This window comes from Strongylocentrotus purpuratus, unplaced genomic scaffold (assembly GCF_000002235.5).
Source record: "Strongylocentrotus purpuratus isolate Spur 01 unplaced genomic scaffold, Spur_5.0 spur5_scaffold_11, whole genome shotgun sequence".
Taxonomy (NCBI): Eukaryota; Metazoa; Echinodermata; class Echinoidea; order Camarodonta; family Strongylocentrotidae; genus Strongylocentrotus; species Strongylocentrotus purpuratus.
The window spans coordinates 9,339,913-9,358,289 of NW_022145596.1; the positions used below are offsets into that span (position 1 = coordinate 9,339,913).

The following is an 18,377-nucleotide window of genomic DNA, read 5'->3' on the forward strand; positions in this document are numbered from 1 at the left end:
TCTCTCTCTGTATTAGTATTTTAGAAACAGATATCGTCTTTAAGCATTGAAATCTAAGATGGTATACTTTGAAAAATCAAACACTTTAAGCTATCGGAAATTATTGTAACAATTATTTTTGCAGGTAGTTAGCCGGCATGGCTGAAATTCATATTCCTCTATTAACCTTTAAAAATACCATGAGCAAAAAAAAAAAAAAAAAAAAAATTACGATTGTTCATCCATTTTATCCAAATTTATGAGCCTTATTATTTTCTAGAAATTATCACATTAATCTTATTCCTTCCAATATCACCTCCTCGCAAACTCGCTTGCAATCATTTGGAGAGTATTATTAGCGAAGACATCTTTTCATAACCGCTCATTCATCATACAAACTCCCCAGCCACCAATGACGTAGCCGATCAAATGGATATTCGAGGCATTACGATGATTAGCTGGCCACCAATATTTTCTCACTGATATTTCATTCTTTTGAGTTGAAATCGATCTTCGAAATTAAGGAGAGCAATAATCGTCATCGTGGAAGAGCGAAGATCTCACGGCGATAAATGGCCCATTAAATATAGGGATTCTCTCTTTGGTCCTTGTCACCATGGCAACGCCACGTCTACCATTAACCGGCGTGATGCCTAATATACTTTGGTAAAAAACATATAGCGTTCCAGACAACATATAAAACTAAAAACGACAAAATTATGTGCAATTTCGCGTGAATTATCAAACCCTGCTGCTAATAACGTTCTCAAAATGTTCTCCGTTGTTACAAAGCATAGTTTATTTTCAAAACATGGCATTTTATTATTTGAGTTTTTGTCTACCTGAGGAAACTCATTGGTACACCTATTCTATTTCGTGACTAACTGCCATGTAATTTAGAGAGTCTTGTTCAATCATAGTCAACCAGCCATGTTTTTCTTCTGCTTTCGACTGGAATGCCTATATTATGATGAAGGATGTTTCGATAATTACCAAATTGCCAAACCTTGGGAAAATGCGAGACGAATTCGGGACTTAAGGGCAAGTAACCTCCACGTAGACCTTTGCCTTTTTTAAGAAAGATAAATATCATCTTCAACTACTGATACAAAATGAGATCACAATTCAGTATTATGTACATGTACTCAAGAACTTTGTTAACAATTTCCATCTATTTCATTCAGGTTGAGATACTGCCAGAAACACAGCATGAATATTTACACAACAGGACTACTGACAAAAAATATTTATCAAACTTGAATTTGATCCAGGTTTGACTGCATGTATCAATAATTGTCATATTTAACTCAGGTTCGGATACTGCAAGAGACCCAAGAATCCGACTACGATTCGGACATCTCCCCGGTTATCATGGCGGCTCATCGGAACAACTACGAGATCCTCAAAGTGCTGTTAGAACGCGGGGCATCGATCCCTAAACCTCACGATGTCAAGTGCGGCTGCGACGACTGCAAGGCCAGCATACGTCACGATGGCTTGCGACATTCGCGGTCAAGGCTAAATATCTACCGTGCCCTCGCTAGCTCTTCGCTGATCGCCCTGTCCAGCGATGATCCCGTACTCACTGCCTTTGAGTTGAGTTGGGAGCTGCGAAAACTCAGTCATAAAGAAAACGAGTTCAAAGGTATGTAATGTTGTAATTGAAGGCAATGAAAGAGGCATGTGTTACTGTCATTAGCATTTTAACCAAAACTGTAAACGACCAACTATTAAAAAATACACACGGACATTCTACAGGTTTGTACTACTAGTATTACGAATTACATCAACTAAAAAGAACCTACGCTGATCAATGTATGTTTTTTTTTCTCCTCCCAATAACAATACGACTTGTTATCAAACTGAACGGGAAAAAACTGAACTGAACGAGGCAAAATCAAATTAAACCAAGCCAAACCAAATGAAACCAAATTGAAAACAAACCGAGCTTAACCAAACCGAGCCAATATGCATCTCACCTGAACAAATCAAACCAGTGATAACTGAACCAAACCGAAACCTCTTAACCGAAAGCAAACCAAATCTAACTCAATAAGTTTTATTCGTTAGTTTAATGTCCTTTTCCCCTATTTTTGGCTGCTTTTGCAGAGGAGTACGAGAAGCTAGCTGAGAACTGTCGAGTGTTTGCGACACAGCTGTTAGACCAGACGAGGGGATCTCATGAACTTTCAACAATCCTTAACCGCGATGAAGATGCTCCATCGAGTGAGGAACCCCTCAGCAGATTAAGACTTGCCATCAAGTACAAGCAAAAAGCGGTAAATACCACGGCGTTTATACTTGTTATATTGGATTTTCTTGTCTTTCTTTGATTCTTTGCCTGTCCTTTAAATATCCGATTTAGACACCAAGCACTAAAGAACTCTAACAGTAGGCCTACAATAGCAGCATCCCTAAAAATAAAAGGGGTGCAAATTTTGACCGACTAAAGGTGCAATTATTGTGTCCCATTGATAAAGCCTGGCTTTTGGCATGGTTGTTGCAAAAATGTGATCCTTTATTCTTGTTTATGTCTTTCCTTGAGTTTGTTCATTGGGTACAAATTGAAAATGCTGATAGTGGTAGTATCGTCATTGATTTTCATACTTTTCAAAGTGCCTTACCATTATTTCCCATTTTATCTATCTGCATTTGAAGGTTTCATTTTGCAATTAAAGCGTCGATGTTTTAAGAAATGAATGCATACAAGCTAATACTAATAATAATACTAATAATAGCCTAATAGTCCACTCCAAATTTTATTAAACCGAAACGGAAATTCTTTTTGCCCAATTGATCGTGAGCCCGGCAGCCACTGAGCAGCGCCAGATCGACGTTGCTCTATCCCCTTATTGTTGAACGCCAAACAAGGTAGCAACAACTCCCATCTTTTAACGACCTCCCGGTTGTGAGGCGGACGCTCTACTGACTGAGCCAACACTCCGGTACGTCGATGTTTTAAGAAATGAATGCATACAAGCTGTTTGGTAAGTTTATATTTAAAAGGGTTAATCCAAGACACTTTTTGTTTACACATACAATTTTTCATTTCAGTTTACGGCCCATCCGAATTGCCAGCAGCTGCTCGCAGAGGAGTGGTACCAGGGCCTACCGGGCTGGCGGAGGCAGCATTGGACCCTCAAGGTGGTCATCAGCTTCTTTGTGGGCATGTCCTTTCCTCTGCTCTCCTTCATGTACCTCCTGGCGCCCAAGACTAAGCTTGGTCGGATACTTCGTCTTCCATTCATCCAGTTCATTTGTCATAGTGCCTCCTATTTGATTTTTGTCGTCTTACTTCTCATGGCTTCGCTCGAATTCACCAACAAGTCAACGTCCACTCGCGTCGACATGCGTGGTCCCCCGCCCACGGATGTCGAGCTCCTTATCGCCTGGTGGATCGCAGGTGAGTACAGGGCATCGCTGGGCAGTTTTTTTAATACGGGAAGGGGGGCAAAAGAATTGCCAAAAAAAGTAGCTGGAAATGGTCCTCAGATGTTCCAACTTTCTGACAGGGTTCTAGATTGCCAATAAATTCCTCGAAAGAAATTGTAACAGGAAAAAATGTCATTATTTTTCTTTTCAATTTGCCGACAGGAAATGTTCAAAGGTTAGGATGTCATATTTCCATGGTGACGAAAGATTTTGTAAAACTTAAAATTACACAAACGATGTTTTATGTTCTGCACATCCTTAGCTACTTCAAGGATTTTTTTGTGCTGAATCAACAAAAAATATATCGTCCACATTTTAAAAGATAAAACAAATATAAATTATCATTTGTATTCTTTCTTCTGCAGGGTTTGTGTGGGCAGAAATCAAACAACTCTGGGACGCGGGAATAATCGAGTATCTTCATGACTGGTGGAATTTACTCGATTTCATAACCAACTCGCTTTATATAACAGTCATAGGTCTAAGGGTCACGGCATACGTAAATGTAAGTATAAGCAGACCATACGGTCATATATTGGCATGCTTGGTGACATCTTTGAATAAAAGTAAATTATACCTCTGAACTCTGGTAATGACAAAGAACTGCAACAAAGAGTCAAACAACAATAACCCTGCGGAATGTAATATTCTACAAACGAATGGGGTTTTATGAATGAATAAATAGAAAATCTATTTTAAAAAAGCCACGTTACATAAAACATGAAAAATAAAAAATTTGAAGTGATAGTCTTCTTAAAACTTGTGTATTAATAATGTGATTGTATTTTTCACAACGTGACTTTTTTTGCAAGTGCTCTAAAGTTTCTTCAAATTAAGCTCGTCGCAAGCGCCATTCACTGCAGAATGGTTCATTTTTCGTATCCGATAATTGGAATGAATCTTGATTTAGAAACAGTATAATATTTCGATGGCTTCTCTCCTCATTTCGACAACAGATACACATAATCCTTAACGAGTCTTACGGCGATAAGGACCTGTTACGAGCGGAATGGGACATGTGGGATCCGACGCTCTTAGCTGAAGCAGCCTTCGCCGTCGCAAATGTATTGAGGTAATTACTATTAGACGATGATTTATATTAGATGATGATTTATATGATAAAGAGAGCCTTGAATGAAATGTATCACCTGATTTGGGTAGCTTTGCATTACAACAGAGATTGAATCATTTGAACGAATGTGCTAAGGAAGAACTGTATCTGTAAAGGGATCTTGCTTCATGTGATATTAAGAACTTGATACAAAAACATTAAGGACATGTTGGATCCCATGCTCCTAGCAAAAGCAGCATTCACCGTCGTAAATGCTTCGAGAAAAGTATAGTTCATCCGACATTTGCTTCGACTTTAATTGCTTCTGGCTTTATTTCGTCAAAATATAGGGTAAGGATGAGGGTTGCAATTGAGTTTTATGTAAAGAGGCAAGTGTGGCGTTGGATATCGGTTTGTCTGTTTGTGTAGGAAGTTAACCACTGAGCAAATTGCCGGTGGAGCTTGTGTCCTACAACCGATGATGTCCATCCGCCAGGGGTTTGCTAGGTAATAGGATGAGGGTGTCGAACCAAATTGCCGACAGATAAAGAAACAAAAATGGTTAACAAGCTATAAAATATAAAGCGAAAAAACAAAACAAGAACAAATCTCCTCCCCCCCCCCTCCCCCAGTGTCTCATAATAATAATAATAATAATAATATTCCGCTTTTATGTAGCGCTCAATACAAATGTCTCTAAGCGCTTTACAGATATACTATTACCCCAGTCATTGGATTCAATACTTGCCCGCACAAACTGTGTGCACAATCTCCACTCCCTAATTTTGTCCCTTTATTTAGTCACCTGTTATTTCTGCTCTTTCCAGCATGCTTCGTCTGGTATACCTCTTCACCGCAAACTCTCACCTGGGACCTCTCCAGATCTCCTTAGGACGCATGGTCGAGGACATCATCAAGTTCGCTTTTCTAGCCATCCTCGTCCTCTTCTCCTTCGCAGCCGGTCTCAATCAGCTCTACTGGGTGTATAGCAGCCCCCCTCCTGACGGTAGTGGGTGCACCGGGGTGACCTGTGAAAATCAGGACCATAATGTATTCTCAAAGTGAGTATTAAAAACTGCACCGCTAATGTTCAAGAGTTAAACAAAAAGTTACTGAAATGGTAGACCGGATGCTGGTCTTTGAAACACCGCGTGAGAGTGACATTGTTTACCAAGTAATTGCAAAATCAACACTGTAAAAGACAGCGTTTAATGTATTTGCTAATTACGTTTAGTTATTGTTTAGCGTCTGCTGCTATTAAAGGAGATGGAAAGCGTACTGAATCACTGTAACCTTTGGGTCTCACTATTAACGGAATGCTTCATTAACGTGGTAACAATGCAATCGAAATGACGCCCCATTTCAACGACCATAGTGTCATTGAGGCGTCATTTCACTACGCCATTCAAATTGTCCAATTCCACAGATTTTATGTCATATACACCTAAACAGCAAAAAGTAGGCCCACAATGGCCAGATGCTACATGGTTATATTCTTTTGGGGCTCATTGGTTTGTGTAGATTGGTTTTCGAGGGTTCCATTAAAGTAGATTTTTCGGACAAATCTGAAGCCTAGGGCAAGACCATCACACCCTGCTTCAAGAGGTTGCGGCCGTGGCTAGATATTGCGCCTGTACTTTGTACGTGTGTACGCCCGAATGTCCTCGAACTGCGTAATTGAAATGACGCCTCGTGTGTAACGCATTAGGAGTAGGCCGCGTCTAGATGATAACACATGATTCTTTGATTGATCTTTTATTACCAGTATGCTGACGTCGCTGGAGGCGTTGATGTGGGCCATCTTTGGCCAGCTGCAGGTATCCGTAGTCAACCTCCCAACAAGTCATGACGTCACCGTGTTCATCGGCGCCGTCATGCTCTGCACATACAGCGTCATCACCATTGTCATCCTTCTCAATCTCCTCATCGCCATGATGAACACCTCGTTCCAGAAAATTCAGGTATAACGAGATGAAGTGACAGTCACTCTTTTGTATTTCATTCATTTGTAGTATTTCAGTATTCATCCCTGAAGTTATTCACTTTTTTCATCTGGTGATAAATGTTACTGAACAACTTAACTCGGCTATGTACTACGATCCTTTTATGAGCATGTTCTTTTCGAAACGAATTAGGATTGGACTAGGACTGCATAAAAAACGAGAATGTATATGATATTGTGGGACTCTCTGTCGTTATTGTTAATAGCAAATATTTAACAAATGGTATATCCTGCAGGTAGTGATAATAGTAACATTGATAATAATAATAATAATACAATCTACATTTATATTCTGCACATATCAATCCCAGGTGATGTTGAAGGCGCCTACAAAGTACTATCATTACACTGTCTTAAGCCCAGCGGCCCTTAGAGTAAATTCATACCAGGTGCCCATTTACTACACCTGGGTAGAGAGTGGCAAGTGTAGATTACTATCTTGCCAAAAGACATTAGTGCAGCGACGGGACTCGAACCGCGAACCATGTGATCCACAGTCCGGTGACGTATCCACTAGACCACGATGCGACAACGTTGATTTTATTTCCTTCAACACGATCTCGAGAAAAGTAATATTATCTCTCTCTCTCTCTCTCTTTCCCTGTCTCTTCCTCTCTCTTTTTCCTTTCTCTCTATCTCTTTCTTCCTGCCTCCCATGTTCTCTTTGTCACTTCTCTCTCTTATACTCCCCTTTCTGTATCTCCCTCTTTCTCCTCCTCCTCCTTCCTCTCTTTGTCCCTTCCATTTCCATCTCTTTAGACCCGAGCCGACATGGAGTGGAAGTTCGCCCGAGCCAAGCTGTGGATGAGTTACTTCGAAGAAGGCAACACCCTTCCTTCCCCCTTCAACACCATTCCAAGCCCAAAGTCATTCTACTATTTATTCCGATATTTATGGAAAAATATATGCTGTTGCCAATGGAAGCTAAAGAAACAAGCCAGTGTCAACAGAGTGGTAAGTTTCCTCCCTTTCTTCATTTCTTCGAGTTTAGTTCTAACTCGATGTTTCAGTGTTTCATTAAGATTTATATATTTATTCATTGCCCAGTTCTTGTTTTTGTTGTTGCTGCTGTTGATGGATGATGGTGTGTTTTCCATATCTAATATCTATGGGTTATTTTTTGTCATTGATCATTTTTTCTTCAATTTGTACAGGGGCGTATCTAGATAATAGTGAGAATGGAGTGGGTTTCGGATTACATTTACCGACACGTTAGCTGAAAAATTACAATCACTAGAAAAATAAATTTTTAAAGGGCCCTCAGATCGTCTTCCTTTTTTGCTGTCCCTCTGGAGTATTTCTGTTACATTTATATTTATCATTATCATCTTCTGTCTTCTTCCAACTCTATACTTCAAAAGAAGGTCTAGCAACAAGTTGAAATTATTGACATTGATCAAATTATTGTTGCTCTTAACAAAACTTGCTGAGGGAAAACTCGTTAAGCTCTGAAAGAAGTAAATCTAAAGAAGAATTTGTTTTACTGTCGTCAAAGCTTATTTCGCGTCACTTGCATATTGTCAATAATTTTCACGATTTATATTTTATATTCTTTCAGCGAGATCAGACCCAAAAGAAGAAGGAGAAAGACGATGACTATCAGGTGTGTATATTTAAAAACGATCTAAAGGAGTTTTAGAGATAATTATAAAGTTATTTTTAACACTGGAGATTTCACTGGGGTCCCAAGTAGAAGTAGATTTCATTCTTGTGGAAACCTGAAATTTGAAATTTGAAATATATTTAGTAAAGGATCGAGTTTCTAAAAGAATTGTTGATTTTCAGGTCCCATTAGTGTGATTGTACATTATTCAGCGAGATGATCCTTAGATAGTGAGGGTACAAAAGAAATTCAAATAATCCTGGTTTTGAGCATTTCTTGAAACCGATTGTATAAATGACTGTAAAGTTTGTACCCCTCTCCGAAACTTCACCTTCACAAGTATCTTCATCTTGAATTTCACTTTTTTGTTCATGTTCTATCTTTAATACAGAGGGTCGTGAAAAACTTGGTCAAGCGTTACCTGAAGTACTCTAAGCGTGGTGAGCAAGAGAAGGGCGTCACCGAGGATGATCTCAACGAGATCAAACAGGACATCTCTGCATTCCGTTACGAGATGCTGGAAATCCTCAAGAACAAGGACCCAGTTATCGCTCCCAAAAGCGTCAAGTTCCAAAACGGAACCGGTGGCAATGGCCCCGATCCTAGCCGAAAGACCACGAACTCATCCGATGACGAGAATAAGCTTCACCGAGTCCCGTCTTACCTCTTTCGGAAGGGTAAGAAGGGTAAGAAGAGTCCGTCACATGACCAGCCCGCCATTAAGCCAATCAAGAGCGCCCCCATCCGGGATGAGGATTACGCCATGCCCGATTTTTTAAAAGTGAAAAACGTGAAGAACGTGATGGTGGCAGTCAACGAACTCCAGAAGAAATCTATGAGGAGAAGGTTATCACAGGCCGCGGTGATTGAGGCGAGAGCTCAAGAGGAGAGACGGTTGTCTGCAGCGTCTCTATCACCTGATGCCATACAGGAGGTGGCTCCGCCATGGAAAAAGCCAACTTTGAGTGATTCGGGCATATCCGAATCGGTGGAAGACCCACCCGTTCCCAGGAAGTTAGACACGGTCAACGAGTATTCGACGGAGGAGGAAGGAGTAAGTCAGAGTGGTGGTAGTCAGGAGAGGAAAGACAGGGATGTTGATGATGTGGACGATTCATCGCGAAGATCATCGCTTACTGGGAGAGCCCCTCTGAGGAGAGAAAAGGCTTTTGCGTCAAGAATGGAGGAAGAGGGCAATCCGCCGGTGATTCCTCCAGCAGATCCAAACGCACCCTCTCCGGACGCCAGTGCCGATTCGCAGAGCACCTCAGGGATAGCCTCGACAAACAATAGCTTCCAATCGCAGGACTCAAGAGAGGACGACCTTGACGATGAGAACGACGATGGTGACGATGACGATGACGACGACGACGACGAAGACGATGATCTACATATCACTGAGGCCAACGCTACTAACAGCAGCGAGGAGATCGACGAAGACGCCTCGGTCGATCGAGTAAATTTATCGCCGCTGCTTGGTAGTAGTGGGGGCGTTGGAGATCAACCTTTGACAGAAATTCCGCAGCTTAATTGGCAATCCAAAAGGCCTTCAAACCCATGGACGGACAATAATCCCCCAAAAGATGGCATCGAAATGAAGAGATATGTCTACAATGGTTTCAACAACTCATCACAATGAACATATAATGTGATTCAACTGTGTATTGTAACTTGTTAATCGTTGGCAGCTAAGGAGTATGGTCAAAAGAAATGTTGTCTTTATAAAAGTAATTGTAATAACTATCGTTGTTATTATGACCTACGTTTTTATCATTAACATTCTCTTAGCCCCTACTATTATAAAATCATTCTAAAAAATCTGTCCTTTCCAATATAAGATGGGGCTTGATTTATGCACACTTTCTTAAAGAACATCTGTACACCAAGGCCAAGCCCAAAATGTAGTTTAAATGAACACATTACGTTAATGCGACAGGGATAATTTCAGGTAGCGCATACAGACGTTGCTTTAACTAAAGAACGAAGTGTCATTGCAATTATCTTCAGAAAAGTAAATATGAAGTGACATGACTTGTCAGCTTTAAATCATCTGTTCTCGTTTTAAATCTTCACGCAAACTACTCCACATAATCCTGTTTAGGTGATTCTTAACTTTGATTCTTCCTTTCCTCTGCATTCGTAGATTCGATAATTATAATTAACAATATTACACATTGGCCGGTCTTCATACTAAGTTGATTTAGTCCAATGATATATGGAGTACCACGTGCAAATCTCTCCCTACCTATCAAATGTCACAGTAGGACTAACTGTAAATGAGCAAACAGATATCATGATTGTAAATTCGATTTCCTATTCTTATTTCTTCGCTTGATTCATATCATTCAGTCATTTTATTATAGAATTAACATAATTTGTGTTGACACTTGGCGCTCCATAGTTCACTGGACTTGAGTTAAGCCAGGTGTTAATTAGTTCTCCTTTTATAATACAGGCCATTGGCTTTTCTTTATGACGTCATCCTATCGTCTTTGTAGAAAGTATTTTGTAAAACTAGTATGACTTCCACGCCTTTTGATATGTTTATAGACTTAGAACTTGTGGGTTTTTACATGATACAGTGTGTGAATTCCTTTTTGTTAATATGTTATTCATAAAGTTTACTCTTAATGATTATGACTACATTATATTGCCGATATATTGAATAGAATTTTCACTTTCCCTTGCCTCTGTCGGTCTATCTCTATCTGTCTCTGTGTCTCGTCTCCCCTAACTCTCTCTCTATCTCACATATATACGTATGCAAGCATTCATCGTTGAAACAACTCTTTTTAACATGAGTATAGATAGCTCATGCTTAAAATTAATGGGAAGTCATTTTATGCAACAGTGATTGTTACGTAGATGAATATACGTCAGCTATAGACATACGTATCAAGTTATTGCTATGGTAACTCTTTTCTTCAATATCTTCATCATTTCAGCAGAGAATCGCCAATTTGAATACGCAAACAGATATTGTGGTATATCTATGATGTATTTTGTATATCTATCACTTGTATCGTGGAGAAGCGTTAATAACAAATATTGGGGAAAAAATACATAAAGAATGAAATGCATTCGCATGTCAATGTGTGGCCTCTTTTGTCTCGGATGACTTCGACAATTTATGACATCAAATTTTTGAAAGAAATGTTTTATTTTTATAAGGAATGTTAATTACTGAGGTCAAATTTGTAAATTTTGTTGATAAAACTAACCATTACGTTGCTGCTAATCAAACATTATGTAAACGTGTTCACACAAAAACTTCGCCACCACTGTTTTTGTAAATACATTTGGTTGAACCTTGATATTTGGGGGAAATGCATTGTAACTTCGTTGATCAGTTTTCTTGAAAATGTTATACTTCTTGCTTACTTCAGCTATTTTAGATAACTTGAAGTGTTAGAGTAAGTTTATTTTGAACACATTGTGTCAAGTAATACTCTTGGCTCTTTTATCACCATTTTCGGTTGAACAATTGTCTAAAAATGTACCGTGTGTTGTGTCATCGGGTGTATTGTTCTTAGCTATCGTAAAGTCTTGTTCAGATACGAAGTTCAGATACGACGCGCAAAACCGCAGCGGGTTTTTTTTCATGATAACGTGTAATACGCTTCACATTTCTGCATGTTATTACACAATGCTCAATGAATACATTCAAGTCCTTTGTTGCACAGTTGCCATTCATTTTCATATTAAAACACACACACACACACACAAACGCGGCGGCGGCGGTTTTTTGCAGCGGTTTACGTCGCCATATCTGAACAAGCCTTAAAAGGCCCATGAATGCAATCGTTGCTTGAATTACTACGCATTTGTTTTTCGCCTAATTCATGTTCGGTTAAAGTTTATCAATGTTTTTCGTGTATGTTCATGTTGGAAAGTGTGATGATACAAAGATTGTATAGTTGAATTAACAGGTCTTTCACATTGAAATCATTATTCGTCTGTTATGTAGAGAGCCAGAATGGCGTTAAACCTGTGTTAAAGTACATGAGTTAAAGCTCTTCTGGCTCCAAACAGATTATCATTATCTTGCGCAATGCATAATTTAAAGTGATCATGAAATGCTTTTATATATATTATAATGTTCACATATGATTGCCATAATTCAAAGCTTTACTTACACTAAACATTACCTAAACATATCATATACCTAAAAGTTACACGTCTATATTATTGTACATTTTGCTTGGTAAATGTTGTCCAAGGAGACTTGACATCTTTTAATCACTGAGATTGGGCATGTTTCTAACCATATGACTTTGTTAGTGATATACTGTTTACATGAGTAGTTAGGGATAATGGTGCTGATGATATCGTTGAAGAATCCATTTATATACTTCTGACAATTCTAACAGTCCAATGAAGAGTTTCCGCTGATACATTGTAAAGAAAAAAGAAGAAGCAGAGACCAGTTACCTTGTGCGATTTCTTCGCAAGATATTTATTAAATTCTTAAGAGAGTGATCGCGGTTTGGTGTTATAGGGATATGTTGACAGTTGGTCCGTCTCCTCACGGTGATATCATAGTCACACTACCGAAAAAAATCCACAACGACTCCACAACGACTCCATACCGACTCCACACCGACTCCTCAACGACTCACAAAGACTCCACAACGACTCCACAACGACTCCATAACGATTCCACACCGACTCCACAACGACTTCATACCGACTCTTAACCGACCGATTCTTGACCAGTAGGGGTATTTTTTTGTGTTTGTTCGGTCTCATGTCGGTCAGATTGGTGTGACTGATATTTCATAATTCTTTTAGAAAATAATCTCTCCTTTGAAGCTTCCTACATTTTTACAATGCCCATATCATCCAGCAAATTCATGGAAAGAGTAAAAAGGCAGTTCAACCTCTTTGGTCGAATCGGACAGTGCAACGTAACCATGGCAATGTTGAATGAAAAGAGAATAAAAAGCGCTTTCTTTACTTGTTCAAGTAGTTATAAGAATAGAGCGGGTATTAATTAGAGTTGTATATGTTTTATATTTATATACAGTAATGAATGGCGATATACTATCATATAATTATCTCAATGACATATAAATAAAATGTTCACATATCATCGTTCACAACCAATCGAATTTGCACATATTAACGAATTTTCTCGGGTATATTATCTGTTCGGTTACCTTTTCCTTTAATGTACATTTTCATTCTCATATACGATATTTTTCATTAAGCTCTATCTCAACGAGGTTTGAAAATAAATATACGACTAGCAGTCTTTATTTTTATCCATGCATGTCGTTTGCTCTTTGAAAGTACACCTCTAAATAATATAAGCTGTATGCTTGAGCAACATAATTAATGTAGTTTCCATCTATACAATATTTTTTTTTTTTAGGGGGGGGGGGCATAACCATTAGAACTACTGTATCGTTAGCATAAAATATATATTGAATAAAATTATAGGAACCGTGTACTTTATACAAAAGGTTTCTACGGGGGAGGGGGTAGACTGATCATATCAAATGATGGCCGGATTTAAAAAGGGTGTTTTCTTTTGGAAACAAAGCGTTTTCCCGACACATTATATGTATAGAATAGATGTATTGAACTATAATATGAAATGTCTAAAGATGTCCTTTGAAATTGTATAGACGATGAGGTTAGTACTTTACGTTTTACAAAGGTACACGGGGGACCTAATACTGCTCTCTTTACCAAAATTTCTCAAAAATGTTCATACCACAATTCTAAAAACCAAAGTAATTTCAGGCCTTCATTTTAACTTTAACATTGTTAACACCGTTTATGGAATTAGTATACGTTACGCAACATGAAGGGTTTACATTTTAATATCTTTTTGAAATCGTTAATATAGTGCATCTTGCTTTAATAGCGAATCAAACTGCTCTTGAGGCACCTGTTTGAGAAAAAAGCATTATAGGTATACCATGTTATTTTTTTCTTGTTATTCTCTCATGACCTTGTTTGCAATTGTAACTCTCAACAGTTTAGATTTTTATTTTTGCAGAGAGTATTGATTGCGCATGCGCTGCCGAAAGCCTAATGTGTCTTTATTTTTCATTCTCTATGCCTTTTTCGAAACTGAGCGCGCAACGTGATCCAAATACCATAAGAGTTCATAGAAATACTAAAAGATTTTATCTATTTTTGTGTTTTCCTATGCAAAACATTTTTCTTATGAGAAATGATATTGACAGTTCCCCCGATCATGCCAATGAGAGTGTTCTGTAGACAGGATGTAGAATATCAAACTAACATGTTGGAAAGAAAGTGTAATATATTTTGCATAATATTATGTTCCATTCATATTCATTGATAAGTTATACCGGCCTATATAAAAGGCAAGAATAAAAATTGGGGATTTCGTGCAATCCTCTAACTTCCGTCGTCCTTCTGCACGTCAAGAGAACGGTATACGACCTTTAAAGGTACTATGTCCCTTTTGCAGTCAACCTCAAATTCTGTAGAACTTTGCAGGAATTATGAATATGTCATGTATGTCCTATCTGTGAAATTTAAACGTTAGCAGTGTCCTCATATTCAAATTATGCAAGGAAACCCGTTTACTTGCTAGACTTCACTGTCAGACACTATTGAGTGACTGACTGGCTTTTTCTTCTTTGGTAATAACATACATGAAAAGAGTTGTAAAGGGTACATGAGCATTTGTCTACATCAATAACCCACTTCTTGTGATGGCCAAGATTAAACTGATTGAATCTTTGCGCAGCATAAAACGTATGACCATTCGGTACAATTGTCTGAAAATCAAGACTATTACTTTTGGGCTCTATAGCCCTAAAGTCGATTTGACAACTAATAGTCGTTATTTTCCCACTTTAAGACATTTTTCAAGCCCCACCTTTTTTCGGGAAGTTCTAAATTAGTATTATCTTTCAAATGCAGTTGGAATTTAACTTTTTCATTTGTTTGGCCTGCAAATGGGACATAGTACCTTTAAAACATGGAATGGAAAGTGTTGATTAAAAAAACATATACTTAATAGTATAATTTTCAAGGAGAGCAAAAAAAGTGCTAACGAGAGTGCATAAAGTAAGCATTCGAAGAAAAATATGGATTGCACTTTGAATAAGAAAAGGAAAAATAACAAATAGATTTAGCTTAACTCGGGGTTTTATTTCAAAAAGACGTAGAAATTCAAAAAAAATTGCAACATAAGCAAAAATTTATCTCTAAGAACCTACTTTTTTTTTTCATTTTTATTGATATTTTCTAATTATAGCTCTCATTTGTTTACTTATAAGCCTAATTTCTTACCTTGTTCATATTCAATCCTCTTATTAAACTTACACTTGCACATTTTTGTTTTTATGAAGGGGATTCATGGAGGTAGCTTGGGGATTTTGTTTTTGAGATAATTTTAATTCTCTAGCATCTTGCATACCACACTATGAATATGACGGACAAAGAAAGAGGACAAAGTATACAGTTTCTCATTTTACCCTCAACAATTGCTGTGGTAGATAAAGGAACATCCCTTCACTGCTATTATGTACAAATGTGTAGAACAGGTGTCACTTGCATATTCGCCTGTTCTACACATTTGTACATAATAGCAGTGAAGGGATGTTCCTTTGTCTACCACAGCAATTTATTGTTGAGGGTAGAATGAGGAACTGTATATTTTGTCCTCTTTCTTTGTCCGTCATATTCATAGTGCCATTTAGTGATTTGCAGAGAACTGTCGAACATTGTACTGTCGTCTTGCAGGAAGATGGAATAGAAGATACCAAAAAATACATCGTTTTCATGGAGATATATATACATGTAGTTAATATGATAATCTTGTTTAAAATGATGTAAATACATTTGATATACAGTACTCGCTCGTTTAGGTGTATTCCATATAACTGAATATTGAGCATCTATTATAATAATTGAGGTACAATCATTGAACTATTGGTAATTGTGAATATGGATGGAGATATTTATCTTTGTATCATTAGAATAACCGTGTGTGTTTTATTGGGAATTATTGAAAATGAATTACATATATATATTTTACCAGAATTCATTTTGAGTATTATTCACTCTTCAATACCTTGCACTTCTATGATCAGAAATGAATAACAAATGATTGGTTAAAGTATATTGTGATAATGACATTGTAAGAGTTACTGTCGCACTTAGGAATTTTTTTGAAAGTTATATATGTATATAGACTGTAATAAAGTTTACGATCAAAACAGTAATATGGTGGTATCTATTGCCTGATTGAATTCATGCACTTCTTCATTATGTTTTCATAACCTCTCCGTTTAGTTTTCCTCCTCCTCCTCCTTCTTCTTCTTTTGTTATATATTTTTCCTTCTTCTTCTTCTTCTTCTTCTTTTTCTTCTTTTTCTTCTTCTTCTTCTTCTTCTTCTTCTTCTTATTCTACTTCAAGTTGAAGTGGAGTTGGAGTGGTATGGGAAGGGACGGAGCTAAGCTTCGATTCTTCTTCTTCTTCTTTTCCTTCTTTCAAAACAAAAAACTTTATTGTCACAATAAATTGTAATTGTTTTGTTTTGTTCTTTTGCAGAAAAGATATTTGGGAGAATATCAAAAGAAGACTGTGTAAAAGAGGATGCCAAAACTAAGAGAGATGGGAGGGGGGAGAGAGAGAGAGGGGAGAGGGAAGGATAGAGGGAGAGTGGAAATGAGACAGAGATAGAGAGAGGGAGAGGGGGAGGGGCGTGAGAAAGAGATAGAAAAAGGAAAAGAAAAATAAGAAACTCAAATTTCACATAAAGATTATATTGCCGATGAGTTGGCTCAACGTGTGGTAATGATCGAAGAATGCGGATGTAAGTAGAACAGTAGGAAAACAGTTACATGAAATCGACAGATAATGGTTTCTAATGAAATTAAACGAAACGATAGGAACTGTGTGAATTCAAATGAGAAAGTTACAATTCATATCGCTTTCTTACGGCCATCTTGAAGGTTATTGTCAACAACTCAAGAGCGTCCGTGGGTTCTGCCCCTGGAACCCCGATAGGGACCCTATATACAGCGGCCCCCTGGACCCCATCCGTAAATATAGAGGTGGTTCCCAAGACAACTCTTTGTTCTTTAAAACTATCCTTAGGAAAGAAGAGATAGATATATATAGAGAGAGAGAGAGAGAGAAAGAGAGAGAGAGAGAGAGTGTGTTTGTGTGTGCCTGTGTGAGAGAGATTCCCAAAGAAATAAACCACTGGGGGAGTGCTAACTCAATGCATATAAATAGAGTTTCTGTCGCTCACGACGGCTATCTTGAAGGTTCTGAAGGTTCTTAAAGGGAAAGTCCACCCCCAAAATAAGTTTGTTTCGATAGAGGTAGAATAATAAGAAAATCAGGTGAGTGAAAGTTTGAGCAAATTCTGAATGAAAATAAGAAAGTTATGAATTATTGAAGTTGTGATCAATCAAATACAAATTGGCAACTCTGTGACTTATTATACGAGCTCTCCTTCATTTGCTTTGTGCATAATATTCCATAAAATCATGTTTTCTTCGTTATTGATGACGGAATATATATTTGTTCCTTGCAGGGGGAGTATAGAAACATATTTGCAATTATTATATTTAGGGTGCATGTATGGTTGAAATTTTTCTTGAGGGAAAATGAACATTTTAGATTTTTTAGTACTGAGCAAATGGAAGTTGAGCTCGCATGATACGTCATAGAGTTGCCAATTTGTGTTTGATTGATCACAACTTCAAAAATCCTAACTTCCTTATTTTTAATCGGAATTTGCTCAAACTTTCACTGACTTGTTTCTCTCATTTTTCTACTCCTATTAAAACTAACTTAATTTCAGGGTGGACTTCCCCTTTAAATTCGACAGCACCCGCGGGTTCCACCCTTGCATGGATTCCCGGTAGGGGCTCTACGTCGGCTCCCAGTACACCATCCAAGACAACTTTATTCTATCAAATCATCCTTTCAGAGTTTGTGTGCATGATAGAGAGTTCATTTAGAACGAAATAAAGCATTAGGGGCAGTGCAAATTTCAAGGGATAGATTAGAGTTTATATCGTTCTAGACGGCTATTATATTATGAGCGCGTCCGGGGGCTCTGCACATCCCCCCCCCCCCCCCTTCGATAATCTTGGATCCGCCGCTGATTCCAATCCTCTTGAAGAAATGGGATTCTACGGAAACAATAATACGTCGCGCCGCCGATTGAGGGAGGGAGATCGAGACACCTGTCAGCCATCTCCATAGCAACCAACTGTTGATAGCGGATTGATATTCTAAGTACGAGCAAAACGTGTATTTTGCAAAATAAACAGTATTTAGCTTGTAAAATGGTTTAGTTGGG

The 18,377-nt window shown here is 38.0% G+C and overlaps 1 protein-coding gene and 1 long non-coding RNA gene across 3 annotated transcripts in view; one reads left to right on the forward strand and one right to left on the reverse strand.

Moving 5' to 3' along the window:
- LOC584852 (short transient receptor potential channel 4) overlaps positions 1-13,329 on the forward strand; it is a 29,587-nt gene extending 16,258 nt beyond the window's left edge. For both annotated transcript variants that reach the window (XM_030980570.1, XM_030980571.1), the window contains 10 exons: positions 1,291-1,624; positions 2,089-2,258; positions 3,034-3,382; positions 3,777-3,916; positions 4,368-4,483; positions 5,290-5,523; positions 6,228-6,423; positions 7,224-7,418; positions 8,023-8,067; positions 8,459-13,329. In XM_030980570.1, coding sequence (XP_030836430.1) covers positions 1,291-1,624; positions 2,089-2,258; positions 3,034-3,382; positions 3,777-3,916; positions 4,368-4,483; positions 5,290-5,523; positions 6,228-6,423; positions 7,224-7,418; positions 8,023-8,067; positions 8,459-9,706 — 3,027 coding nt within the window. In that variant the 3' untranslated portion in view covers positions 9,707-13,329. The remainder of the gene's footprint in view (positions 1-1,290; positions 1,625-2,088; positions 2,259-3,033; positions 3,383-3,776; positions 3,917-4,367; positions 4,484-5,289; positions 5,524-6,227; positions 6,424-7,223; positions 7,419-8,022; positions 8,068-8,458) is intronic.
- Positions 13,330-14,250: 921 nt separating this feature from the next.
- LOC115922201 lies at positions 14,251-15,112 on the reverse strand. The gene is made up of 2 exons (XR_004063354.1): positions 15,023-15,112; positions 14,251-14,487 (listed from the first exon to the last, which is right to left on the reverse strand). It is a non-coding gene; the product is annotated as an uncharacterized LOC115922201 (long non-coding RNA).
- Positions 15,113-18,377: the final 3,265 nt, after the last annotated feature.